The sequence below is a fragment of the Mizuhopecten yessoensis genome, unplaced genomic scaffold (assembly GCF_002113885.1).
Source record: "Mizuhopecten yessoensis strain PY_sf001 unplaced genomic scaffold, ASM211388v2 scaffold11175, whole genome shotgun sequence".
NCBI classification, from domain to species: Eukaryota; Metazoa; Mollusca; class Bivalvia; order Pectinida; family Pectinidae; genus Mizuhopecten; species Mizuhopecten yessoensis.
This window is the reverse complement of record NW_018408917.1, coordinates 923,566-951,523: the sequence shown is the minus strand read 5'-3', so window position 1 is coordinate 951,523 and position 27,958 is coordinate 923,566. Positions and strand designations below refer to the sequence as shown.

Genomic DNA, 27,958 nt, shown 5'->3' with positions numbered 1-27,958 from the left:
CGAAATGGCAGCACCGGCTGTATGCTCTCAGGCTGAGGGAGTTGAGAAAGCTATTGGCTGCTGCAAAGGCCCTATAACCAAGGATAATAATTTGTGAATTTTGATAAAGCGGTATATAAGAACCTCAAATTATTATTATTGTTGAATACATACATCATAACCATTTTAAGTCAAGCACCCTTATATATTCAGTCACTCTTTAATTTGGAGAGAGTTGCTGCAGGTGGCTGCATGGACACCGATGATTTTCTTATCCATATAGCACAGTATCAAACCCTTTTAGTATATATACCATTATTGGGGGAGGGGGTCTCCAAGTGTCGATAGGTCCCTTAACACCAAAATTTAATTTTATACATCAAACATATAAACTATAACAATTTTTCAGGTCCCTGTGTACAATATCACTGTTTTTGCTTATATTCTATTTTCGCATTATAAATATGTATGTCTATATATATACACACTTAGATTAACTAACGATTTTGTAATAGTAGTATTACTGGATGGTTTCTGGTTAATATACTTAACTTATTTCATATAAATTCTTGAATGTGATTATGCAGACTGCTTATATTATCTTGTTCATTATATTTGTTAGGAGTGGGAGAGACAAATTATGCTGTAAATAACTCCTGTAAAGACATGTAAACATCAAACCACACAAAGCCAATGAAAATGGAACGCTGGTCCAGTATAGCGGAAGTATTTGGGTCAGGGGCAAGGGTGAGGGTGGAGGAGGAGGGATGGGGAGTAGGTGTTAAACACAGGTGTAGCTGTAAGGCTCCATGCCACCTGTTATCAGTGTATATAACTTGCCTTACATGAGCTCGTTACCGTTACCGTTTTTTTCCTATGTCTGAATGAGTCATTTAGGTCAGGAGGTATAAAACAGATTCCACTGGTGATTAAGTGTTCCACTGATGCTGTAATCTTTAACTTCATAAAAGTAGACTTACTAACTAAAATATCTTCATGACGTAAAATTATGATTCCCCATATCTTCTTATCTGTTGTGTAGATATAAGTCTTAACAATGAATTATCTGCAATTAAGTTTTAAATTGTTCAAAGGAAACCATACAAATCAAAATAAACTTGTAAAACCAGAATTTAGCGTATAGGTACAGTGTACAGTACATAAATTAATCCCTTCTTGCACGTTTGATATTTTATTTAACATTATGAACTGTACACTGTGTGCTTTAATATTGTTTTGAAATCATGGCCTTCACTGGTGAATTTTGGTGATGACTAAATCAATTTTACTCTTATCAAGTCTAAATCATTAATGAAAGTTGACCTTGGAAAAAAATTGAGTTTACACCCTCCAAATAAGAAGGATGTCAAAACCAATACATCAATTTCCCCATATAATTTATTATCCCATCTATCCATTATGTGGTTGTCATCCTATTATGTAACACGATCCTGCTAGTCTTTGTCACTCAGAAGCTTGATCGAATACACGAAGATGCTTGTCTGTCTGGCAACTTTGATTTTTTCAGGAACATGTAAATCTATCTTATTTGATTGATTTTATCACGCCTTTCTTCTGTCTTTGCAGGTCACCTTGCCCCGGAGAATGTCGAATGATACTAGAAATACGACCATGAATGACTATGATGTACCGCCAACCCGAAATGTTAACGACTCCTTGTATAATCATTCTTTTCATGAACAAACAAACTATGACACCCCATCCAGTGCTAGGAATGAGTCTGGACATAATACATCCAGTTTGGATCAATCGTTATATGATACGCCACCGGCACATAAATCTCTCGGTGTTTCACAGGACTCGATGTACGATGTACCACCAAGTGGGGGTGAAATGTACGATGTTCCGGCCCCGTCGTCTAACCGGTCTAGTATCCTGTCCAATCTGTCGCACCTCTCAAACGAGTCCACGATGACCTACAGCAGTAGCAACTTTTCAAATAAAAGTCACAGCCACAATTCAAATCCTGCAAGCATGTGCGACTCCGCACGTTCAAGCATGGACATTTCTCCGCAGGACTTCTACGATGTGCCGCCTTCTCATCAGGAGACACGTCACATGACATTGAACCACAATAAGCAGCCCTCTGCTGACTCGGGGCTGGATTTATATGACTCTCCACCAAAAGGACTGACAATACCTGAGCCGGCAGATCAGCAAGATTATGATGTGCCACGCTCAGACTACGATACACCAAAGTCGATCAGTGCTACAGATACAGAACGGACACTTGAGCGTCAAAAGTATCGGAACCTGTACGATACTTCCAAAAATAGCAGTTGTGATAAATCTGACCCGAAGGAGCATGATATTGATGATGTGTATGATGTTCCACCTAGTAACGCTCCGGTCAGGAGCAAAGTGCTGTTCCAAACAAAAGGGGATGCAGGCTCGTCTATGTTTAAAGGGGATACCAGTATGCTCGATAAAAACTGCTCCCTTCTTAGTGATATGAGTCTGAAGGTCGACCCGACTGGTGTATATGACATCCCACCTCAGGTCACCCGAGACTCCATGTTGTCATCAAAGTCCGAGTCATCTGACGGAATGGATGACAAACGCCTGTCCATGTGCAGTGTTGATTCTCGGAATTCTGATATACCGATTTACGATGAATTGCCTCTAGATTTGGATGCTGCTATGGACCTCATGGTAAAACTGCAGCAGGATGTTCAACGGGCCACAACAAAACTGTCGAGCTTTGTCAGCAGTGTGTGGAGAACCAAAAACAACCTGGAGCCAAATGTCTATGCCATCAAGCTGGCTTCAAATGGTGTGAAAAACTCTCTGGATGAGTTTCTTGCCTTCGCACAAGGCACTTTGGCCAATTCGGCACGACTTCCCGATAGTAAACTCATAAATAAACTGCACAGGCAACTGCACCCTTTACAGCAGACTTTGGTACAGGTGAAGGTATGTCTGAAAAACCTTGAAGAGAGCAACTGGCAACTCGGAGCACTTGTTACCGAAGATGCATCAAAGAAGGATGATCTTGGCATAATTGCATCAGTGTCTAAAGACTTAACAGTTGATGTGAGAAAACTTGTGTCTTTGATTCACGGTAATTCACCACTGCTGTTTAAGCGAGCGTCTGACATCCCAGGATATCTGCTGGAACCAAACTCCACAAGCTCTGTGGAAACATGTTCTGCTGAATCAAAACCTCCACTTCAGCCTAAACCACAGTTGCCACCAAAGCCTGGGGGCGGGGGGAAGCCATGGAATCTACAGCATAGACCCCTTCCTCCTCCACCGCCCAAGGAAAGGCCCCTACCCGCAACACCCTCGGACAAAAAGTCTATAGTGGATGTTGATAAGCGCGTGTCGGGTGAATTCCAGCGAAATTCTGATGATTTCCGTAGATACTCTGCTGAGTTCAAGCGACTTTCAATGGAGTTGAAGTACAAACAGAACGAAAGTAAAGAGAAAGATCTTGTTGAGGAGTATGATTATGTTCATTTAGAGGCTAGAGATGTGGATGAGCAAATGAAACAGAAAAACAGTTCAGAAATAAGGGGAGATGTTCATGAAATGCCTGTGCGTGACCAGAGCTTACCAGCAAAAACCTCATCACATACTGACACTAAAACCTCGTCAAATGACCTTATAATACCGACTAATCGTAATATAGACCAGTCAAATGCTGATATGCAAGGTGTGATGGGGCCTGTTAATATACGGTACGAAAGTCCAAAAATGACACAGACAGTGACACCAACTATTAAACTGGACCCCAATGACAAACAGGTGCTTTTCTTCTACTCTGGACAGTTGGAGACGCATTCGACGCTTCTTATGAATGCCGTTGATGCTTTCTTTGCCTGTATAGAAAAATGTCAAGGTCCAAAAGTGTTCATATCCCATAGTAAGTTTGTGGTGGTTTCGGCTCACAAGCTTGTGTACATTGGTGACAGTCTGCACAAAAATCTCATCAATAATGAGATCAAGAATAAGATTATGCACTGTGCAAATAATTTATGTAACTGTCTAAAGGCAGCAGTGACCACGACCAAGACGGCTGCCCTTCAGTACCCATCTGTTCCGGCTGTACAGGACATGGTTGACCGAGTCACAGATGTGTCGCACGCTGTGTATGAATTAAAACATGTGATATCTCAGGCAGCCTCATTATAGCATCAGTTTATAATACCACGGATACGGCTATAGGTTAACGGTATAATTATCTACCAGTTGTTCAAATATCCGTTCAGATTTTTTTTTCCCATTGCATTTTGAAGAACTTCAAAATATGGGAGGAAGAAACCGTCCAGTGTTTAAAATAAAAATAATTGTAACGGAAATCTAAGGATACTGCAGCTATTGTATCAAAACTTTGATTAGTGATAGTGTGGTTAAAGGGAAGTAACTCTTGTTGAGAATTTGAATATTGAGTATATTTCGTTCCTGAAAATTACTTTCCTCTGATCTCATTTAAAAAAAAAGTGCTGATTCATTTTTAAGTTGATGCCTGTATTGTTTAACGCTATTTTTCCCCACATTTTGTTTATTTTATGTTTGCAAGGTCATATTGATACACTTGTAGGTTGTATTAACTGTACTGATTGGTATGTAGGATGTGACTGAATTTTACAGCATCTAATATTTGATGAGAACGAGAACCTAAGTATGATTTTGAAGTTCCATGTTACAGGGAGAGGTATATTTATATAGAGCTACAGAGACTTACACATTGTACAAACCCACAAAATGAATTTTCTTAGATGCTCCAATAATTTCAATTTTCTGAAGTAACTAATATTTCTGTAACAGAATTTGAATTCAAATGAAATATTTGTGATATTATCTTTACCAGGAAACTTGAGATATGTTATCATTTTTGAGCTGATTGAGGAGTTTTAATATCAATGAGTTTATAATTTGTCTTTTTCTTCTCCTATTTTTTTGTGTAAATTTGAGTGATTCAACTCAGTGATTTCTAGTGTTTAAAACTATGTTATCTTATTAAATAGAAAACCAGTGCTTTCTACCCTTTCAGTTCTTATTTCTTGCTATGATGATATTTGAACTTGAAATTTTCATTTGGTCATCAAATTTCTATGAGTAATTTTATCGTTTTTTCAAGGCTGTATGATCAAAAGATATTAATCTTTCATACCAGAGTCATGATAACCTTATTGAAAAACATGACTTATCTCTCCTTGATGATAACTCTTCATGTGAGAATATGAACTGTGAAAGCTAAGAGTTGTTGAAAAACCTGTGATGTTGTTGAATGAAAAAATGACAATATGATATTTGTACATATAGAAGTATATTTTAATATAACTTAACGACAAATAATGAATGATCCTGCTCCATTATGGTGGGTTAATTTATTTGAGAAATCGATCGGCACTGCTGTTGTGTATATGTATTACACTGTCCAACTTTGTACTAGAAAGTGCCTTTATTTATCTGTTGCCTTATAAATAGTGCATCTTCATTTGGGACATGCAGTAAAGTTTATGTGTCCGGAAAAGGTTGGTTTCTTATAAAGTGTCATCATTTCCATTTCTTATCTTAATTTATAGATCTATTATTGAGAGTTTAGTTGACTTGCACAAAGGGAGATAACTATTATACACCATATCTTAACTATTTAAGTTATGTTTGACAGGTATTTTCATTTTAGAAATTATTACCATAACATCATTATGCTTCATAAAGGTATTGGAAAACATGACATCAGAAACATTGGTTTTTTAAATGGGACCTCATTTTAAAATCAAAATGGGAAAGGCAACAAGATTGGAAACCTGAAGGAAACATTCTTTTTAACAAAGACTATATACATTTTCATAATTTATGTGTAAAGTCTTTCATTTAAAATTGTTTGCGTACATGTTCCAAACATCAGGATATTGAAAAGGTTGGTTACAAATGGGGAAAAAAAGAAACTCAATCTCTAGCTTTAGAACTACTCAGAAAATTTGTTCCATCTCCCTTTGATATTCTTCAACACCAAATGAAAGTAAATACTTTGAAAGGTTGACCTCTGGGTGACCTTATGTTGACCTGGTTGACCTTTGTGTATATGTTACTATTTATGTAGCTGCCAGAGAACCAATGTAACCGGCTAATGTTTGCATCTCTATAACGTTTATGTGTCTATATTGCTAAGCAATAAAGTTACTCATGATTAATATAAACCCCTTGTCTTTGTATTATTTTCTTTAACCTTAAGGATTTGAATGAATCGGAGGACTGTCAAAACTGGACACTACTGGGCCCTTAATTACTGTTTTGTTGGACTTCAGATCAATAAGTTCCTTCAATATAATGAGAACTAAAAATATATATATGTGAATTTTTAAAAATATCTTGTTTCATACATGCCAAATTAAACAACTGGAGTGTGAGACTGGAGAAAATTGCTCCAAAGGGTTCCATATTATAGTATTGGGAACATTTCTAAAAGTCCAATGAAACCAATAAAAAAGTTTTGGTCAATCCTACTATAAATAACTACATACCATCCTCGATGTCCAGGGGTTATTACGCTCACTTCCGCTCTCTACACCCCTGGAATATGTCATACCAAAATTGAAGGCACGAAACTACCTATTTGATTGGTCTCGGGTAAAAATTTCTGACCAATGATGCTATTTCTTAGAAGAATACAGAGGAGCGACGCTTGACTTCAAAGCCAGAACGTTTTACCGTTACGTCACCGCCAGATTCTTTTGATGTACATCAGAGGATCAAATTAGTGTTCTCGTCTCCTCCACAAGGTTCTGAAGACTGAGCCTTCGATTTTGCTATGACATATTCAAGGGGTTCAGAGAGTCAGTGAAAGTGAGCGTAACCATGGATACCGAGGATGACTACATTGCACCCCTTGAGTAGTACATATATTCATTCAATCATTTGTGCTTGTGAGCACAGGTACTTGTGTACAGGGTATTTAAAAGTGTCCAATCAAAACTTACTCCTGTTTCGATGCTCTTAAAATGACGTATAACCCTGCTCTTTTTGGGAGTTGCCTCCCTTCACACACATTCTGGTTGTCTGATTAATGGCTTAATGTGAAACAAAACGAGCCCATCGTTTGGGACGCCATTGTCATAGCATGGCCTTATAGATGTTGCCAGACATGAAATCCAAATCAATCATTAAGCCTGAAAGATATCCTTCAGTAGAACAGTGACATTTCCGAGAGTCTCAGATTCAAATGTCCACATATACAGCTCACCATCTGAAATTGATAATCAGCAGTAGTATTTGACCTCGACACTGCCACTCTTATATATAGGTTTAAACCACTCAACTTCTGGTAATTCCTTGAATTTGTACCAGACTATTTTCAGACAAGAGTACTTTGTCGTGATATTTAAATCTTGATATATTAGTAGATCACAATGATGTTGTTCAATAGTATTTTCCCATAAGGACACCCACACGGCTGCCAAAACTGAACTTTTTATTGGATTTTTTTAACGGCATGACATTGGCTTTCTCAAATATCTTTGATATAAATCATGTGATTCTCTAATTTCATACGTGTTTCTTCAACTGGAGATGTAAAACTTGTTTCTAAATCCTATTCAAACAATTATGTTTTGCATTGCATTATACCGTAAACACAAAAAGAAATGAAACTAAGATTGTATTAAACGATTTCTGATTTTCCGAAGAAAGTTAATGTAAAAATATTAAACGAGAAATAAACAAAAAATAAACAACAGCGAGAGTATTTAAAAAAAAGAGAGGTTAGACTGGGATGCGAGTTCTGGACCTCTTGAGTTTTAGGCTGATGATAAATAATGATCAGAATTGAAGACACTTCAGGCAGAAATCGCTGACTTTACGATAATGACAAAACCCGCTTCTGACTTCCATTAAAGTTACATTATACAATACCTATAAATTGCAATGTGTTATAACTAAGACAATAACTGGTATCGCTAAGACAATCGTATTATTCAATTTTGACCAAAGATTAAAAAACAGGACAAATAAATGAAAAAGAAATAACAATACCTAAATATATATGAATTTATTGAAACACATTTTAGCTGTTTGTTTTATGGCACAGAAGTCAAAATATATAATCTGATTAGGAATAATGAAAACACATGTAAGAATTAACTTGTTTTTCATTCATCCCTAAAGTCACTACAAACTCCTTATATACTCAATGCAGACCCCTTACAAACTCACTGATGAATCCCTATTGACTCACTATATACTCTTTATTGACTCACTTCCAGGACTATCTATTGCCTCACTGTATACTCCTTATAGACGCAATGCAGACCCCTTACAAACTCACTGATGACTCACTGTAGACTCTCTATTGACTCGCTTCAAGGACTCTCTATTGACTCACTAAAGACTAAATGCAGACCCCTTACAAACTCACTCATACTCACTGATGAATCCCTATTGACTCACTTCAAGGACTCTCTATTGACTCACTGCATACTCCTTATTGGCTCACTATAGACTGCATATAAACTCAATGCAGACCCCTTACAAACTCACTGTTGACTCCCTATTGACTCACTGTAGACTCCTTATATGGACTCCCTGTAGACTATACATATAGACTCTCTCACGAGTCATTGTAGACTCCATATACATTACCTATCGACTCCTTTATAAAGTCATTGTAGACTTCCAATAAAGTCTCTATAGCCTCACTGTAGGTTCTGTATTGACTCGTAGAAAAGACTCCATATATATTTCTGACACAATCACTGTATAATCATTGTCGTTTTTACTGTAGCTTGGATATCAAGGAACAATGTATTAATCAATGAACCCATATCTCCACAATATAAAATGTGTCAAAAGGTTGGGGAAAAAACAAGTCACGTGTAGATTACTTAGTGTGTAATGGGTATAAGTGTAGATCAGTATTTATAGAAATCCCTCCTCATTTAGCTTTTAGCTATTGCAAATAGGGCATGTGATGTGAAAAATAATTAGGTAGAATTTAGAGGATGCAAAATTATACCCCAAGAAATCAAGAGAAAGTATGTAATATAGACATCAGAAAGGAATTTGGAGTTGGATTTCTCACATACTTCAGAGGAGTATGCCCGTACTATGGGATGGGTTTGACGGCTCAATCACCCCGCTGGGATGAAGACAGAGAAACGCGCGGGATAAAGATACTTCATCACAAACTTACTTTAGTGAGTCTACATTGAGTCAACAGGGATTCTTTGTTGTGAGCCTACAGGTTGACTACAGCGAACCTTATAAAGTGAGTCTACACTGAGTCAACAGTGATTCTTTGTTGTGAGCCTACAGGTTGACTACAGCGAACCTTATAAAGTGAGTCTACTCGAGTATAGCGAGTCTTTGTTGTGAGCCTACAGGTTGACTACAGCGAACCTTATAAAGTGAGTCTACAGTGGGACTACAGCGAACCTTATAAAGTGAGTCTACGCTGAGTCTAGTGAGTCTATGTTGTGAGCCTACAGGTTGACTACAGCGAACCTTATAAAGTGAGTCTACGCTGAGTCTTNAGTGAGTCTTTGTTGTGAGCCTACAGGTTGACTACAGCGAACCTTATAAAGTGAGTCTACTCGAGTCTAGCGAGTCTTTGTTGTGAGCCTACATGTTGACTACAGCGAACCTTATAAAGTGAGTCTACACTGAGTCTAGTGAGTCTATGTTGTGAGCCTACAGGTTGACTACAGCGAACCTTATAAAGTGAGTCTACTCGAGTCTAGCGAGTCTTTGTTGTGAGCCACATGTTGACTACAGCGAACCTTATAAAGTGAGTCTACACTGAGTTTAGTGAGTCTATGTTGTGAGTCTACAGTGGGACTACAGCGAACCTAAAGGGGTCAAAATTGCACACACACAAACACACAATAAATGTGTAAACACGTTTCGCTTTGAAAGCCCCTGTCTCTCACAATCTCAACCTACATACGTTTCACTCGCTCTTGTAACACAACCACTCTCTTAATTAAACACATAGTTTTAATGATGCAGTTCTGGAGCGAGGATCGGAAGAGGGTAAAAATCATGTACCGTATACCGGGAGCAGGGAACAATACCACTGCCTGTCCAGCAGTACAGTCCAGTCTTGTGTGTCCGGAGGTAGGCCGCCATCATCCCAAACCCGCTATTGGACAACACAAGTACGTCACATGTGGCCAAGAACAAAAAGTCCAAAAGCTGCTTCTTAAAACCTTCACAAACATCTCCACGCCGATAGCTAGATTGGTCAATATGCATGATACTACCAGGAATATCGATAAATGTATTTTTGAATCTCTCTCGGGCTGTTTTTCTAACGCTATCATCATCTGTTGCAACAAAAATATTATAATCATTTATGTATAGTTGATCTAGAAAAGACCAAACTGCCTTGAGGGAGTTTTTATCATTCCTCGGATGGTCATTTCGCATGCTTGGGTTGCCGCCTATTCGCAAATGAGCGCAAGCAGTTTTACTTCTTGTGGTATCATTACGAATATTGGCCAACACCTTGACTATTTCTTGTGAAGGTTTGAATAAAGTATTAAAAAGGTTGAGATAGATATCTGAAAAATGTAACTCAGTTATCCAAGGTGCATATTTCTGAATGTTTGGATATTTTCTAAATTGTCTGGTAAGGTCCCAATTCATTCGAATAAAGGAAAAGTCCCTTTGAAAATACTTTTGCAATCCTTTTGGCGTCAACTCTTTTCCCATCTTATGATAAAGATTGTTTGTGAGAATGTGGTATGATGTAGATTTACCCTCATATTCCGAACGTCCGATGGTCCAGTTGTACTGGTTAGGTCCGAGGTATTTTGAAAGGACACATGGATTGTCGAAATTAATCTTGAAAGTCCTGTTTGTGAGAGTAGCGAGAACAAGCGTCGAGAGGATCCCCGAAAGCCGGTCAGACCATCCTCCGCATTTCTCTTTACGGGCCTTGCTACAGTCATAAATTAAATACCCCTTTAGGCCTTTTCTTTGTAAACCCATGGTATCGTTCAACCAAATATTTGTATACCCGCTGACATCAAACATGTGGTTCCCACTCTTGAACTCCTTTCCACCACTAAACTTCAAGTTTTCGGTTTCCGCCTCCGCTTTTATATTGTTTGAAGTTTTTGCTACTTTCTGTGCGTGGTAAGACTCCGTGGTAGGTTTGAAGCCTCGTGATGAATTCGCTTGTTTCTGTGTTTGTTTAGGTTGCAATCCTTCTAAGGAAACAGTATAACCATTTAAAACTTTCGCTTGATCCGGTGTATTCTGCTTTAGGTCTGCACCATTGATGACGTCATGTTTGTCACTTGTCTTTTGACTTTGAGCTCCACTTGTGTTCGTTACGTGATGTTTCGAGTAATTGGACCTTAAAGTAAACCTAGCTAACTGTGAATTATTTCTCAACTTTTCTACATTTGTTCGTTTTGAATATCCTGAAGAACGTTTCGAAACGTTTAAAGAATGGCGGTTCTGCTCAAACAATGTGTTTGTCGAGTTACAATTCCCGGACTTTGAACTTCTGCAATTGTTTTTTGCTGTTTCAAAATTATTAACAAACACACGTACACCCCTCAAAGCGTTCTCTTGGTTTTTATTCCACGGGCTATCCAGGAATTTGTGGCGGAGGTCTTTCTCCCAACGGACAAGGATGATCGTCAGAATAATACATACCATCAATAATATCGTAAACGTCTGTATCACCGTTTCCTTCATAGTGACGATATTATCTGAAAAAAGGAAAATGAAGAGGGTGTTAGTCTAAAAAAAGGTTTGTTGCACTTTCCTGAAACAAAAAAATACTCAAAAGAACAACATCAACAACGACCACGACGAAAAAAATACAAAAAAATACAAAAAAACAAACTGTATAAGTTAAGAGACGGTGTGAATGGCTCTTTCCGATTCCTCTTCTTTTCAGTAAAAAGATATGGAGAGAAGAATGTTAAAATATTAAAGTCTGTTTCTGGGTAATAATGGCAGTATTAACCTGTATCTCACCTGTTTTTTCCTGTGGTAAACTGTTCTATGTTTGTAGCTAGAATCTGATAATGTTTGATAATATATCACATAAAACATTTAATAATTTTATCAAACGTAAAACACAAATGAACAAACACAAATCATGTCATGATATGGCTTAAATACCAAGTAAGAATGTATATGTGACTGAAAGTGTGGTGTATCGACAACCATAAAACATAAATTGCACGGAATAATAAATTACACGGAATAACATGTCTTACTGGGCTCCTCTTTAACTTTTTTTCATCTTCTTTTTTGCAATCAAGATATTTAAAAAAAAAAATCTCAGATCATATCCAGCATCTGAAGCATTTGTTGAGATGCACTACAGTTGAATTCAATACCTATGAATTATTTATAATTCAAGCTCCCTTTTGGAAAAATAAAATCTAAACATTGATGAGGAAACTGACAAATTCGCTGGAGAGTACAAACACAACAGCTGAAGCTTGAAGCAGGATGTACAGCCCGGGATGTATCTATGATGTAAGTTTAGAAGTCAAGGACTTAAACGTTTTTGAGATATAAACTTAACATTGATGAGGAAACTGACAAATTCGCTGGAGATTACAAACACAGCTGAAGCTTGAAGTAGGATATACAGCCCGGGATGTATCTATGGTGTAAGTTTAGAAGTCAAGGACTTAAACGTTTTTGAGATATAAACTTAACATTGATGAGGATGATGTAACAGTCCAGGAAATGTAGGCCGCATTCAGTATCTGACCAGGAAATGTAGGCCGCGTTCAGTATTTGACCAGGAAATGTAGGCCGCATTGAGTATCTGACCAGGAAATGTAGGCCGCATTCAGTATCTGACCAGGAAATGTAGACCACATTGAGTATCTGACCAGGAAATGTAGGCCGCATTGAGTATCTGACCAGGAAATGTAGGCCACATTCAGTATCCGATGCAATTAAGGAGCCAATCTGAAACTATGGTCCATGTTTGGTTGATGTAGCACTCATATATAGTCTCGTTCAACCAGGCGCTTGATCACTTGTAATTCTCTGTTCGGTGTAGCTTGCGCAGACAACAAGAGTCTGTATCATATTTAAAATCGTAAGACTAACGGGAACAGTCGGCACTTTCCGAAAACGAGAAATTTTCACGTTTACAGAAAGTACCGACGGGTCTCGATTGAATGACAGAAAAAAACACCTGTCTATTTATGTTACGCTACCGCCTCGATTAAATCAACATACATGAATGTTTATAAATTCTTTATCTGGAAGACTTTGTGATCTAACCTGGAGTACATGATCATCTATACAATTGTACAGGTAAATTATGCATGCGTTGACTGCCTTAACGTAATACACTGTATTGATCGGTGAACGGCATGGGACCGAGTTCGAAGCATTGTATGTTAGCCCTTATACTATTTTGTTGTATCTAATTTGATTTTTATTTCACGAATACATTAAACACTGGTTATTACTTCCGCCATACTTGTTACAAAATTCGAAAAAATGCTCCTTACTAAATCCGTGTACACATTCTTTATCGGTATGAACTCCCCTCATTCGTGTAACCAGCCGAGTCAATGTTTTCAGATATAGCTATATATATTTGGGAGTTAACATAAGACATTTATCCGTGTCATTCCGTCCCTTCCTATACGGAATACTTTTACTTACCTGTTGAGGCCGATGACTAATTAAAATCGTTTTAACGTTGTCTCTGTTCAGCTCTGTGTTGTACTCCGGTAGTAGAACGACGATATCACGTTCAAGGTCGTTTACACTCACACGACAGGCCGGGTATGTAGCTGTTCCAGTCGGGGTATTATTAAAGCCAACAACGAAACAGAACAAAGAAGGCTATGTTCCTACGTGTAATATACGTCTCTGGTTCCATGAGTATTTTTAAGCTTAGACACGGGTAATTAAATTTGTATTGAATGTTAACATATTATTTTGGGTAGCGTAAAGAAGTTAGTATTTACGTTGACTAACGGACTAAAGCTAGTCAGTAGTGATTAACTCTTGGTTATAACAGGGGGAGGTGTTATCTAAGTCCGTGGGTATATCCACTTCGCTACCGTTAACAATTTACAGTCTATACTGACATTCACACACTAACAATTGTTTTTCCCGCAAACTACAGATATCATCTCATAACCTGACTATAGAACGTGGCAAGTTTCCATGACAACGAAAATACATGTTACGGTCGGATTTATTGGAGGGGGTCTAATTTGAGTTCACTGGTAATAAGGGAGATAACTCTGCCGTCCAAGTGGCGGGAAATTGTAGGTCATGGCGGATCTACGTTGCGAATGCGTAATCAGTATACCGTGAATAAACTGACATATACACAACAAAGTTCCTGTCCTCCTTGCAGGTAACTTTGTGTCAGCATCCAGGACACCAAATACATACGGGCGGAGCTAAACAATTGTTTCTGCGAACGAGACAGAATTGCGTGAAGTCATTAGATTAAATTACATGCTTTAGTACCTGTTCTCTCCGCTAGGCTTCGCTCTTTTGGATACAGTTTAAGCGTAGTCTAGCGGTGAGAAGGACATTTATGACAGGTAGACACGTTTATGACGTCATCAACAGTAGATTTTGATCAGTGGAGTTATACCTTGACCATGGATTATGCCAGTTTAAGGCTGTTATTCTTAAACCGATAATTCGTTTACAAGTTTTCGACTATGCGTCCGCTGATTCAGATTAATGTGAAGCCGTCTATGATCTCTTCAGTCGTACTCAAATGGAGTTTGTTTTGCATTGGGGCAGGCATCCTTAATCATGCGATGCTTGTGTTTACCTCATGATCATGGTCGTGATACAAATGTAGCTTTGGGTTTGAATGTTGTCTACGCATCTATAGTAATTGATATTTCGAAAATGATATTGTTAGTTAACTCTTCAAATGATAATTCCTCGAAATTTGAAGGTGATAATAGTGATTGAGAATCTTTAAAGAATTTTCTTAAGGACCCCTGTCCCACTACTCTGTGGTTTTCCCCTATATAGAGTAACCTCCCCTTAACTTCCGTTCGGATACACTTCTGTTGACAATGTAGCTCAATCGGTTAGAGCGATAGTATAACAATCTGAACTCCAGGGCCCGTATTCATGAAAGCGTTCTCGTGTTCAACCATGGATTCTGTGTTCAAACCAACTTTCTTGTAACTCGCTTAAATCATATCAAAAGATCAAAAAGTCAAAAATAAACATTGAAAACAGTTTTCGTCTTTAAGTCTCTTCAAAGTTTTCCCAAATCATTGACAAAATAAGATTTACTTACGAATTCATAGCCGTAACAAGAAATTCGGCTTGAGCACAAACTCCATGGTTGAGCATGAGAACGGTTTCATGAATACGGACCCAGGGTTCGTGTCACGGTTAGCCCTGTTGATTTTTTATACACACAATATCTTGTCTTTATTGTTTCTCATAAAAGTCCCGCAAGGTATCAGAGCTATAATCGTGACAGCCAGAAGGTTACCATGTATTTATAGGTTGTAGAAGTGGTACAAGGACCATAAACGCAGTATATAACATGGCGGAAGCTGAGAATGAAACACAGAAAAATCAAAGAACGACAAAATTAGTTCCCTTCAGACAATATTAATAAAAACACAATAAAACAAATATTGTATGTTTCTAAATAGGCAATTGATATTTTGGTAACAACTGATATTTACATACACATGTGGCCAGGACCATATGCAGGCGATGCAGACGATGCAGTTTATATGATGTGGTATATAAATTGTGTCATTGTGTGACGCTATGATTTATTTTGTCCCTTTATGACGGTGCTGTGGTTAAGTTTGTACTTGTATGTTGATGCTTTGGTGTATTTTAGAATGGGATGTTGCCATATTGTATTTTGTCATTGTGTGTTGACGTTAAATTATATATGTATATTTTGTGCTTGTGTGTTGACGTTATAGTATAAGTATAGTTTGTCATTTTGTGTTGACGTTGTTTTATAAGTATATTTTGTCATTTTATGTTGACGTTGTTGTATACGTATATTTTGTCATTGTGTGTTGACGTTATAGTATAAGTATATTTTGTGATTGTGTGTTGACGTTGTTGTATACGTATATTTGTCATTGTGTGTTGACGTTATAGTATAAGTATAGTTTGTGTGTTGACGTTAAAGTATATGTATATTTTGTCATTGTGTGTTGACGTTATATTATAAGTTTATTTTGTCATTGTGTGTTTTCGTTGTTGTATACGTATATTTTGTCATTGTGTGTTGACGTTATAGTATAAGTATATTTTGTCATTGTATGTTGACGTTATAGTATAAGTATATTTTGTCATTGTATGTTGTCGTTGTTGTATAAGTATATTTTGTCATTGTGTGTTGACGTTGTTGTATAAGTATATTTTGTCATTGTGTGTTGACGTTGTTGTATACGTATATTTTGTCATTGTGTGTTGACGTTATATTATAAGTATATTTTGTCATTGTGTGTTGACGTTGTTGTATAAGTATATTTTGTAATTGTGTGTTGACGTTGTTGTATAAGTATATTTGTCATTGTGTGTTGACGTTGTTGTATAAGTATATTTTGTCATTGTATGTTGACGTTGTTGTATACGTATATTTTGTCATTGTATGTTGACACTTAGGTACCTTTTGTCCTTGTGTGTTGATGTTTACATATACACTGCCCTTGGGTGTTGCTATGGAAAAATTTCCCCATAAGTCAAAGTTACTATTGAAGTTTTTTCCCTTTTGTGTTGCTATGGTATATATTTTCATTTCGTGGTGATGTTGAGGTATTATTGGTCATTCTGTGTTCACGTCATTAAAATCTAAAACGGATTTGTCAGTTACCAGTGTAAATTACAACTGGTCATTTTACGCAAGGTTCATGTAAAAAAAAATATAACATTTTCTGTATAACGAGAGATACTAAGTCCAAACACATATATCAGCTGTGAGTTTTGTGTACACTTTCTGTGATGTACGTGATAAATACGTATGTCTATATCAGTAAGTATACTATTTGTTTTAGTTACAATAACTCTTTTTGTTTTAAACTGAACGGATATAAAGCTCTTCACGTTAGTTTTATCTACCGATAAATCACATACGATCCAACGCATGTAAATAGCAAAGGTAGGTTTAAAAAATATATAACAAAGGTTAATTCTACAAACTAAAACCAGCACTGTGAATAATTACAATATAAAAACAAAATTACTTCAGGGGTATAACGACGGGTACAAAAACAGTTCATGAATTTATATTTACATGGGGTGGACAGTTCTAAAGGATGTTTATCCACTAAATCGCATACGTACTAGCACAAACTATCAGCTTTGGTTGTGTCATGCTGGAAAGTCATGCGGAAAGATAACCGTCCACGTCTCAAAAGTTGTTTATCTCCCTTTGTTAGTGCTGAATGACCGTGTTCCTTTCGAAACTGTTTCGTTTCGAGATAGTCCCTTATCAATCTTTGCTTTTTGAGATCATCTTTATTTGCACCGTGTGGACCACCATACAAACATTCTTCCAGCATCTGAGAATATTTATCTTTGACCACAGCAATGTGTAATTCCCTGGAATAAAAAATATGATTTTATCATCATCTTTTAAACTGTAAATGACGTTCAAAAGCAAAAATCTGCTAAAATAAGATCACAGCTAAAATATGGTCACCGCTAAAATAAGATCTCCACTAAAATATGATCATCGCTAAAATAAGATCTCCACTAAAATATGATCATTGCTAAAATAAGATCTCCACAAAAATATGGTCACCGCTAAAATAAGATCTCCACTAAAATATGATCATCGCGAAAATAAGATCACCGCTAAAATATGCAAGTTAACAGCACTATAGTAGGAATTTGGTGAAGTTCACAGTTTTATGCCTTATTTTAAAATATAGCGACTGTTTATAAATTATAGAACGTCTAAACCTCTTACATCTTGTTTCAACCTTTTACAAGCTGAAATTATAAGACAAAATATGAAACTGACTACAAAAATAAACATCAAAGAAAAGAACTATCTTGTCTGACTTCATTACATTAACGTTATGTGGCTAAGTAGCAATACAGACAATACTATAAGATTAAGAGTGGCAGTAAAACAATACCCTTATTTATAAAGACAATATGAAGTCGGAAAATATCTTCTAGATACAAATATAGGTTTCTGGCTTAATATTAATCAATATTATAAATTTATGAATTTTATGAAATATAAATTGATATTAAAACGCATTGAAACGTCAAACCAGACCGTGCACTAACTGTAAATTAATCCAACATGTTTTGTTCGAACATTTTTTTATTTTTTTATTTTTATAATTGAATCATACATTTCTAATCATGGAACAAGTAATGGATTCTAAGCGATTAGGCAAAAAACACACATACAAAATATGAATGTTTCATGTACCCCGACGACCCTAGTTTTTACCTCCGACCCGGGCAATTCTATCTCACTCGAATGCACTTTAACGTCCCATTGGAACGCGCCAAAAAAATCGTAAGCGTCCTTTATACAACAGTATTAAACAGCTGACCTGTCCTAACTGGAATTTGTTGTAATTTCTTCAGTGAGCCCACCTCGCCCCCTTCGCATTGTAATAAAAACATAAATAAATCAAGAAATAAAATAAATAAACAGATAAATAAATAAAAATAAATCCCTATCGACCTACCCTATTTTTTCAGTCATAATACCTGAAACATACATTGTTTTGCCTTGTCATTGAACATACCTTTTCATTTTGTCATACAAAGGGATAAGGCATTCGGCGGAGTCCTCACAAATGGTCATCAGTTGTCTAATGTTTGATCGTTCCATGAACAGCAACGAGTTTTGTTCGAGCATTTTCTTGACCAAACCTTTGTCGTAATCACATTCAACACCGTAGAGTCGACAAATGTCGGTTAAAGTTTGTCTTTGATAGCCAAGCTTTCTTGTCGGTAACCTCTTTTCTATGGATTCTTTTACCATCTGCAGAGTCTGTTGGAAAAAAAATAGAAGCTTAGTTTTCAATTTGTTACAATAATGGCCTAAATTGTTAAAAAAATTTTGAAGGAGAAATACGTAGTGCCCTCAGAAATGTTATAGAAGAAATACGTAGTGCCCTCAGAAATGTTACAGGAGAAATACGTAGTGCCCTCAGAAATGTTACAGGAGAAATACATAGTGCCCTCAGAAATGTTATAGGAGAAATACGTAGTGCCCTCAGAAATTTTATAGGAGAAAAATACGTAGTGCTCTCAGAAATGTTACTGGAGAAATACGTAGTGCCCTCGGAAATGTAATCTTCAATTTAACCTGCAGTGTGTAACCTGTATAAATTCTACCTACATTGTAGGTCATGTAATAACAGAAACACACTTTCGGTTGGCTACAAAAAGAAAAAGGAAAAAGAAAAAAAAAGTTCCTCTCAATAGCACTGCTGAATGCTTCATGAATGAAATGGCCACATCTTCAATAAATACTTAATTTTGTTTGGCTTTCGGCCTCGATTTATCGTATTTCTAGTGATATTTTTTGACGTGTAATAAGAAACTTGCATTTGCTTGGAGGCGTTCTAAGGAAGAGTTCTATAACAGAGCTCACTTTACCTGGGGTGGTCTCCCATCTATACAGAAGATAAAGCGACAAAACGGACTTTTTCTGGTCTCGATCGGTTACTATTTTTTTTAATATTCATCTCGCAATTTGATTCTGTGAATTTATAAATCCTGGATAGCAACATTGATATATAATGTAAAGAATCGACAGTGGAGAGGTCCGAGTTTTTGTATGTTTATAATCTATATTGTTTGATTTTTAGCCTAATACTAAAATCCCGAACAAATATCATTTTGTAAAATGCAGCACTATGTGGGATTTGCTGGGTTTTATGAAAACTTCTGTAGAATAGGGCTCAAACAAATATTTGAAAGGGTTACAATGGTTATAATGAATTTTAAAGGCGGGGTCAACATTTGGCCCCCACTTTGATTTCCTTTATTCTTTTGCCATGTGTGGATACATAAAAATGACCAATAACTGCATAAATGATTATTCATTATTAGTACTGATAACCGTAGTGGACCTCCTTGCATAACACCAGGTTGAGTGACGGGGGTAGCCTACCAAAATGATAGATAAATATCACAGGCAAATGTTAATTTGGAAATGAATTATGATAGTGTATAGTGTATAGAATTACTGTTATTTTGACACTAAATATGTCATATTGATAGACATAAAGAAAGCGTAGTGATACTTTTAATTAGAAAACCTTAAAGAAAATCACAAAATTTACTATAACTAGCATTGTCAATTGGCCGATATATAGTTACAATGGTAGTCTATATTTTAAACTTCTTTAAAAACTTTCTATATGTGTATTCTGTCTACAGAATCATTTTTATGTAATATCAAAACCGGTAAAGTACTTTTATAGCATGCCAAACATGATCAATGTCCATTTTCACATAACCTTGAAGATTCGACTATCAATGTTTATTATGATAAATACCGATACATTTTCTGTTTTTGTATCATAATAAAACATTTCGTTATATTAAGCATGTTTCAAAGTTATGTGCAGCAGTAATAACTTATGAATATGTATTCTGTCAGTAATCTTTCCTCTGGAGAACTACTTTAGGTTTGAGATTGTGAAATAGACAAAGCTATGCAATTATCAAAAAATAATAAAACAATCTTAATAATAAAACTACTACACACTTTATTATACCCCCGCAACGAAGTAAGGGGTGGGGTGGGGATAGGGGCGAGCTGGGGTATTCTGGAATCAGCTTGTCTATCCGTCTATCTGTCAACATCATTCTAAAGTAGGGGACCAATTTCAACGAAAGTTTCCAGATATGATAACTAACACCTGAAGTTGTGCATCCTGGTATTATTTTTTCATTCTGACCTTTTTTATCTTCAAAGTGATAGCCTTGTGTTGAAAAATCCTTGTCCGGGCATGTCCTCCAAAACTAAGGGGTCAATTTCAACGAAAGTTTCTAGATATGGTAACAACCATCTGATGGTGTGCATCCAGGGACTCTTTTTCTCAATCTGACCCTTTTTTACGGAGTAATGGCCCTTTTGTTGAAAAACACTTGTCCAGACAACTCCTCCAAAACTATGGGGCCAAATTCAACGGACGTTTGCAGATATGGTAACTGCTCCCTGACATTGTGCATCCAAGAAGTATGTGGTATTACACTATTTTATATCGTTAACTCTTAACAAATAAAGCAAGGAGGAATACCTTTGTCTGACTCCCCATACACAAAAATTATTTCGGCACATTTTGTTTTTGTGACGTTGAACAAAGGTCAAGGTCATCAAAATTAACAACACTTAAACTCATTAACACGAACAACCTACTTGTCAAATATCAACACCCAAGGACCTTTAGTCATGAAGAAACACAAGTTAAAGGAAATGTGGAAAGAAAGTAGTGGGGTTTTTTTTGAGCCAAAAGTGGTGTATGACAAATTTACCGGTTGTCATTATTTTGGAAATTCCTGATGTGGAAAGATATTATTGGTAGCCAACTTTTCAGCAAGTAAGAAAAATAGACTAGTTTTAGAACTTTATAAAATAACGTGTCAAAAATGAAAAATTTCTCATTAGAAATGAAATTTCACACACCTTTTTGCTTAAATCTTAAATAAAAAGAACAATTCTTTATTGAAATAGTATGATATTCGGTATCAACATAACAGTTGAAATACGCTGCACACGATGATAATATCATTTTATAGTAACTGTGCCATTTAAATGCTCTAGAAGGAATTGTATTACTGCACCTTTAACACCCACACAGGTGTAAGTCAAGGAGGTCCCATTTATCATCAAATTAATAATGAAACTAACTGTTCCTGTTTTAAGCTCCCTATACCCATACCTTTTTGGATTTATCTTGTTTTGAAATTCCAAGTTGGGGCCGACGCTAATGTTAAATCTCCATAGGCGCTACCTTTTTGGTCTTTTTACCTTAAGGATCACTGTCCCACTGCACTGCGGTTATTCCAATATAAGTTACCTCCCCTTAACTTCCGTTTGGATATCACTGTAGCACAGTTGGACCAGGGCACTTTTGTTGACAAGGTAGCTAGCTGAACATGTCAGAGGGATAGTATGACAATGTGAAGTCCCGGGTTCGAACCCTGGTCTAGCTCCACTGATATTTTTTACACTCAGAACACTGTTGTTGCACGGAATTAGATCTAAGTCCGTGGTTGTTGCTTATATTTTGTTTAGGTCCCGCAAGCTAGGGTTTTCTTTTCAAAAATGATTTATCAAAGCTCTAGCTACGCCGGGAAACATAGTTTCCAACACTTTGTTACAGTTTTTGGCAGTGGTACGGGACTCCTTAAGTGGAACCTTACCTGTGGGTCAAAGACGCCGTGGAGAGAAATGTTGCTTGATCGCCAAAGTAGCTTACTGTCGTGTTCTGGGTGGAACATAACCTGAATAGAAACATACGTAGTATTCATGCAGACTGACCAATAGACAAATAGTATTTCATTTGTTCATGAAATATAGCTTGATGGTCCTAATTAAAACACATCGAACATAAAAACGAATGAAATATCTATAAGATGTACACACTTGTCAGTTGATAAAGTCCAACATACAGTTGTCAGACGTTTTCCCCAATATTTCCTATTTGTTACACATTTTCGTCATATACAAACAAAACAGGCGTATATGTTATCTCTCTATTATACATGTAACGTAGTATTAACTTTCCGTCTCGACTCCGTCGGCCTTCATCACATTGACCTTTTCACATTTGTTTACCATTTTAAAACAGAACTTGTCCCCATGGTTGACATTCTTCAAGCTGCAGACTGCAGTCACAATAACGGCGAATGTGGTCAGAACAATGGATTCTATGGTGTACGTACATTGATTCGTCGAGGTTGACAATGACCGATTCACGGAGTGTCAGAAATGTTAGTCTTTGTACCTATACACTCAAATAACAAATTTCAGGTTAAAAGGCATACCCTTGAAGTTTTTACTAAGCAACACACATGTGCGAAATCATATTCGAAGTCCACGAGACGCTAGTGAGTTTGTTTCGAATATAAGAGTTATCTCCCTGTGAACGCAAACAAAAGCTAGCATCTCTGAACTTTGGGTAAACGCTTTACCTACTGAGATATCTGAGCATTGACAATAGACCCACTGAGTACCATACAAGTCCTTTTCCTTATTCAGAGGTAAACACTATTTCAAACCCAGGCTCTGGTGCTGGAGCTATGTACACAAACTATATGTAATATAGTGTATGACGGATTGAGAAAAAGTGCAACATATACACTATATGTAATTCATAATGGAATGTTAAAAGGTGAAACATGATAGTAAGGGGGGAAAGGCAACATATTTTCTGAAAGGATGAGATAAAGTGTTGCGTAAAAGGAAACTATATAATTATCTAAAAGGATGTGTAGACCAGAGGTAACAATGGCTTCTGAGAGGCTTGCTGCTGCTGCTGCTGATGATGCTGTTGTGGGAGTTAGTGTAGTCCTTGTGTATGTGCAATTGTCTTTGTCCTCTTATCTGTAATTACCATTAGTTGTCAAACTTGAGCAAATAAAGAACTGAACTGGCGCGTTTTATGTTGTCAGCATATGTACCTGACTATACTGTATAATGTATACGTAATCCACGAGAGTACCAGTGTAATTTGTAAAAACCTTATGTCGGATTCCTTTTTGTTTATTTGTTTATTTTTATATACTCATTTTTTACATTTATTTATTTCTATTTATTTATTTGTTGTTTTGTTTATTCTAATACAGGTAAAAATACGTTCAAACTATAATGGGTACTCCTGGATTCAACATACCTTAATTGGTCTTTCGCTTTCCATCAGAGTCTTAAACCACTTGTCTTGGAGAATTTCCGGACTCTGTAGAACATCGAAGACGAGGACTTGTCCGAACGTACGACTTACAATGATCAGTGATAATATCGTTTCTCCAGGTCTCTCTGGTTTGGATCCGGACTCCATTCTGACACCGATAACCTTTTCTTCTAACAGAGAGTTAAACTCCTCGTTTGCTTTGTCCGGGTCTGATATCAAATTCCGAATTGGTTGTATAAAACTCATTATGATTTCTGAAATAGACAAAATATAATTTACAATATATAACAAACGTTCTTTGCTCTTTATGTCCAGAAAAAACGTTATCAAATGAACGATATGTTTCATTTTAAAAATCGTATTATTGATATAAAATCGAACATTTGTCAACAGCAAGTACAATAATATCAACACAATGGATGATGATTAAATAATACAGCAAAGTTATTTACATAAAGACGCGCACACGCACTTTCGCTGAACTTGCTTTGTATTCGATTTTATTTCAGATTACTATAATTCTAAATCTTCTGCCATGTTGTATTTTATAAAACGAGCTCAAACGGAAGGTGACAGTAGAAGTAAAGTTAGAAGATATATGCAGATTATAAGAAGATAATAAAAATATGGAAGTATAAGAAGCAAGGAAATGTGATCAATCTTGGGAGGGAGCTGAAATTTTATAGATTTGATACTAATTATTATAAACTCTCAGCATAAGATAAGGACCAATATATGGGTTTCTAAATATTACACTTAGGGACCGGAAAGGATCTTACAGTTAAAAAGCGAAAAAGGAAAAAAAACCCAAATGGAATAGCAACGATTTTGGTCTAAGAAATATCAATGAGTTTTTGCCATTTCTTGAAGTTATTTGCTATATTTTTTTCCTTTAAAATTAGGTTGCAATATAATGCTGAACTGTTTCTTCAGTCCATTTACGTGGTAGTTGAAAACGTCTCACTGCAAAACAATATTATACTTAGTAATCATAATTATTTGGTTGTCTATTCATTGTACAAATAGTTATATTGTGAGAAGGTAACACCAAAAAGAAGCTTTATTTATTTATGCAAAAGCGCTTAATACAAATTCAACAAAATTTTGCAAAATTTCTTTAACCTTATTACATTCCCAAGCGTATGTTTAATAGCTTCTAGTTCTGTTTTACACCTATATCAGTAAAGACTACCAACTAGTCCTGCCTGGAAACGATATGAATCAGTTGAATAAGATGTAACAATTCATCCTTCTTTGCTAATTATTAAGAAAGTACCACTAATTGTTACATCAAGCATTCGACGCCCCATATATACACACAACACAGACTATAGGGATGGTTTGCTACTTGTAGTCTGTATTTTCCGGTCGCAAATAAGCAGTTGCATGCATAAACAAATTTTCACTGCCTGCGCTCAAAATAGCGACTGTCAGTTTTAACGGTTTAAACGGGAATAAAGAGAGTATTAACGACTGCCAACCATTAGTAAAGCACATTCAGAACTTAGAGTACCGGGCTCAGAGACGATTTAGTGTTAGAAATTCTACTGCCGACACATTTTTGACACTGCTTTAAACATAAAAAGAAGTCCGGCACAATGTCGTCGAAGATTCGTTTCTGACAATTCGACAATGCTTAAGCTATTTTTGTGACGTTTAAATAACAATTAAGCTTCATTTGGTTTTAGATAGAACCCGATCTAATTAAAATTAGACTTGTAATTCCGTTCCTCTACGATAAACTGTATATGAGTGTATCGTAGAGGATCGAAGAGGATCGGAATTACAAGTCTTATTTTAATTAGACTAAGACAGAACCTCAGAGCTTCTAGATTTCGTTTTGATGATAAGCTTTGAGGGAAATGCTCGGCACCCTCCGCAGATCGAACTGGTCACCGGCGATCGACCCAGTCGTGCACATCGTTTACAATCGATCTTTGCGACTATTTTCATTGGGCTCGTGCATTGTGTCGTCGACCCACCCGACACCGTGACATGTCTATGTACCTGTTTGAAGGTTTTGTATTATAAACACTCCGACCTACTTAGGATTGTAACAAGAATTTCCAAAATTAATATTCTAAGATACAAATACTATACAACCATACTTGCATAATGTTTAAATGAGTTTGTAGTGTTTGAAGATTGTTTTCACTTTTTCCTATCGTCTGCTACAACATACGCTAGTAAAGCGGGCGGCAAACCACCCTAACAAAATACATTGTACATCAAATACAATTTCCTTACCTTTATGCCACTAAACTGACTAATTATCATATTAACAATACGCAATATGAATGTATCTCATTGGCGATTTGAAAAATACGTTTCAAAATTACACTCTAGTCGATAGTAAGCTTACGACGGTTCTGTCGCTATTTCTCCGTGTGCCACAGGACTGGTCCACTTTCTGATAAAGGGGTGTAACTGCTATGCATTCATGAACATGTGTTAACATTTGACTTCAATATGATGCCGTGACGCAATCACAACATATGCCAGTCCTGCTCCCACAATTTAGTCCATACTAGCAAATGTAATCCCATGCATGGAATTCTAGTTTAAAATGTAGCCCAAAAAGCTGTTTTGTAACGTTATAAATATTTTCACCCCTGCAGATCGGGGATTGGGAAATGAAAACAGTATAACCTCGATGTATCGCGACCCGCTGTACCGCCAAACTCATATACCGCCATCAATTTTGTCAGACTGTAAAACATGTACATGCTTTTACTCACTGTATATTGTAAGAGGCAGCTAATGTGGGGATCCCCTGTAGAACTGGGGTTTGATTTTGTGCCCTCTGCATGGAGACAAAAAGTGATCAAAAGAAATCTGATGCGAACATTTAAAAAAATTGGACCTTATATTTACTTAGCCTGCCCCTCGTCTTCAGAATATTGAACAATTAAGAAAAATAAATAAACTCTAATAAGTTTGATCACTTGCATGTCTGATTCTAAATTCTCAAACTAGGGGTATCACTTGTAGTAAAGTGCAGCTGGGAAATTCTTCATAAAACTAAGGGGCTAGTATCCAGTCTTATATTTACTCTTTGCATCTTACGACTAATTACTAATTAAATTATCTATAGCATTGCTCTTTGTCACAGGAAGTATCGCCGTATATACATGAACATATATTCTAAATTTTCTACATTTACTGTTACCCTTTTTTTATATATAAAATTCTATTGTTACTTTGATCACACATACGCTATTACAAGATAGTCCCCCGTACTACTACAGTATGTGGGCTGTTATGTGGTGCGGACATGTTTAATCTGGTGTAGAACCCTGTCCACTGTCATATACATGTATGTAGGTTACTACTATTAAACAGGTAAACACTGAACCAGACTTCTCTATACATATACCCCAATCAATATATATATAAGGCCACGTCATAGTCACATGCTTCGTTGCTATCATGTTAGATGGTATTGTATTCGTTTTATTTATAATGATGAGCTATAATGATGTGTTCACGTATATTATAATTCCGACGTTTGGTTTTTCTATTAGAACTTCTCAAATATCTTTTTTTCATTTATTAAAATGTTTCACCACAAAGACATATACATTTTTAAAATTCATCATTTGATTCTTGATCAGGTTCCCCAGAATTGCATGAGGAAACCTTATCTACGCACACTTGGTATTACTACACGCACTTTCGTTTCGCCATACAAATATAAATATAAATAACATGGCGGTTTTGTTTACATTTGTGTACACGTGTACTTACATGTTCCAGAACAGTGACTCAATCTGAATTGAATTTCATGGTTTTCCTCGATCCCTTTTTCTTAATGTTCCAACTGAAACTATTAAGAAAATATTTTCTGATGAAATGGTTTTATTTTAAATTGTGGAAAATTAGGGGAATACCCTTCAGTCGGGTGACGTCACTAGTATTATCAAATTCACCTAACAAAAGTTGATGATGCAGTATATTTATACTCATATTGAATAATCATTACCAACATAAGCGGTAACAAAAAGGGGATAATGTCCGAGTTACCGTCATTACGGAACGTTCATTCATATCTTTATTCCTCCATAATTGAAGAGTTACATAAATACATGTATGCATAATGAATAATTAGTGAATAAGTACAGAAATACGTGCAAAAAAAAATGTGACAAATAACA

The 27,958-nt window shown here is 36.3% G+C and overlaps 2 protein-coding genes across 12 annotated transcripts in view; one reads left to right on the top strand and one right to left on the bottom strand.

Annotated features, from left to right (window-relative positions):
- The window catches only part of LOC110467508 (enhancer of filamentation 1-like), a 68,803-nt gene extending 62,654 nt beyond the window's left edge, over positions 1–6,149 (top strand). For all 3 annotated transcript variants that reach the window (XM_021524713.1, XM_021524712.1, XM_021524714.1), the window contains exon 3: positions 1,567–6,149. In XM_021524713.1, coding sequence (XP_021380388.1) covers positions 1,567–4,134 — 2,568 coding nt within the window. In that variant the 3' untranslated portion in view covers positions 4,135–6,149. The remainder of the gene's footprint in view (positions 1–1,566) is intronic.
- On the bottom strand, positions 1–27,671 carry LOC110467510. 9 transcript variants are annotated; one of them, XM_021524722.1, is made up of 6 exons: positions 27,552–27,671; positions 23,787–24,058; positions 22,315–22,395; positions 18,678–18,925; positions 17,248–17,505; positions 1–71 (listed from the first exon to the last, which is right to left on the bottom strand). In XM_021524722.1, coding segments are annotated over exons 2-6 (852 nt in total). In that variant the 5' UTR covers positions 24,051–24,058; positions 27,552–27,671; the 3' UTR covers positions 1–70. The 9 variants fall into 9 exon arrangements, 8 of the variants coding, with proteins under 8 accessions (XP_021380397.1, XP_021380390.1, XP_021380391.1 ...); XM_021524719.1 differs by lacking the exon at positions 1–71 and adding an exon at positions 11,586–11,666; XM_021524718.1 differs by lacking the exon at positions 1–71 and adding an exon at positions 26,543–26,607 and having other exon boundaries at positions 16,524–17,505.
- Positions 27,672–27,958: the final 287 nt, after the last annotated feature.

Coding starts and splice junctions, on each gene's coding strand:
- LOC110467510 (XM_021524715.1), bottom strand. CDS start 17,278: ATGACACAACCAAAGCTGATAGTTTGTGCTA. Junction 11,667..17,247: donor AAAGCTGATAGTTTGTGCTA/GTACGTATGCGA, acceptor TCCTTTTTTCAG/ATAATATCGTCACTATGAAG.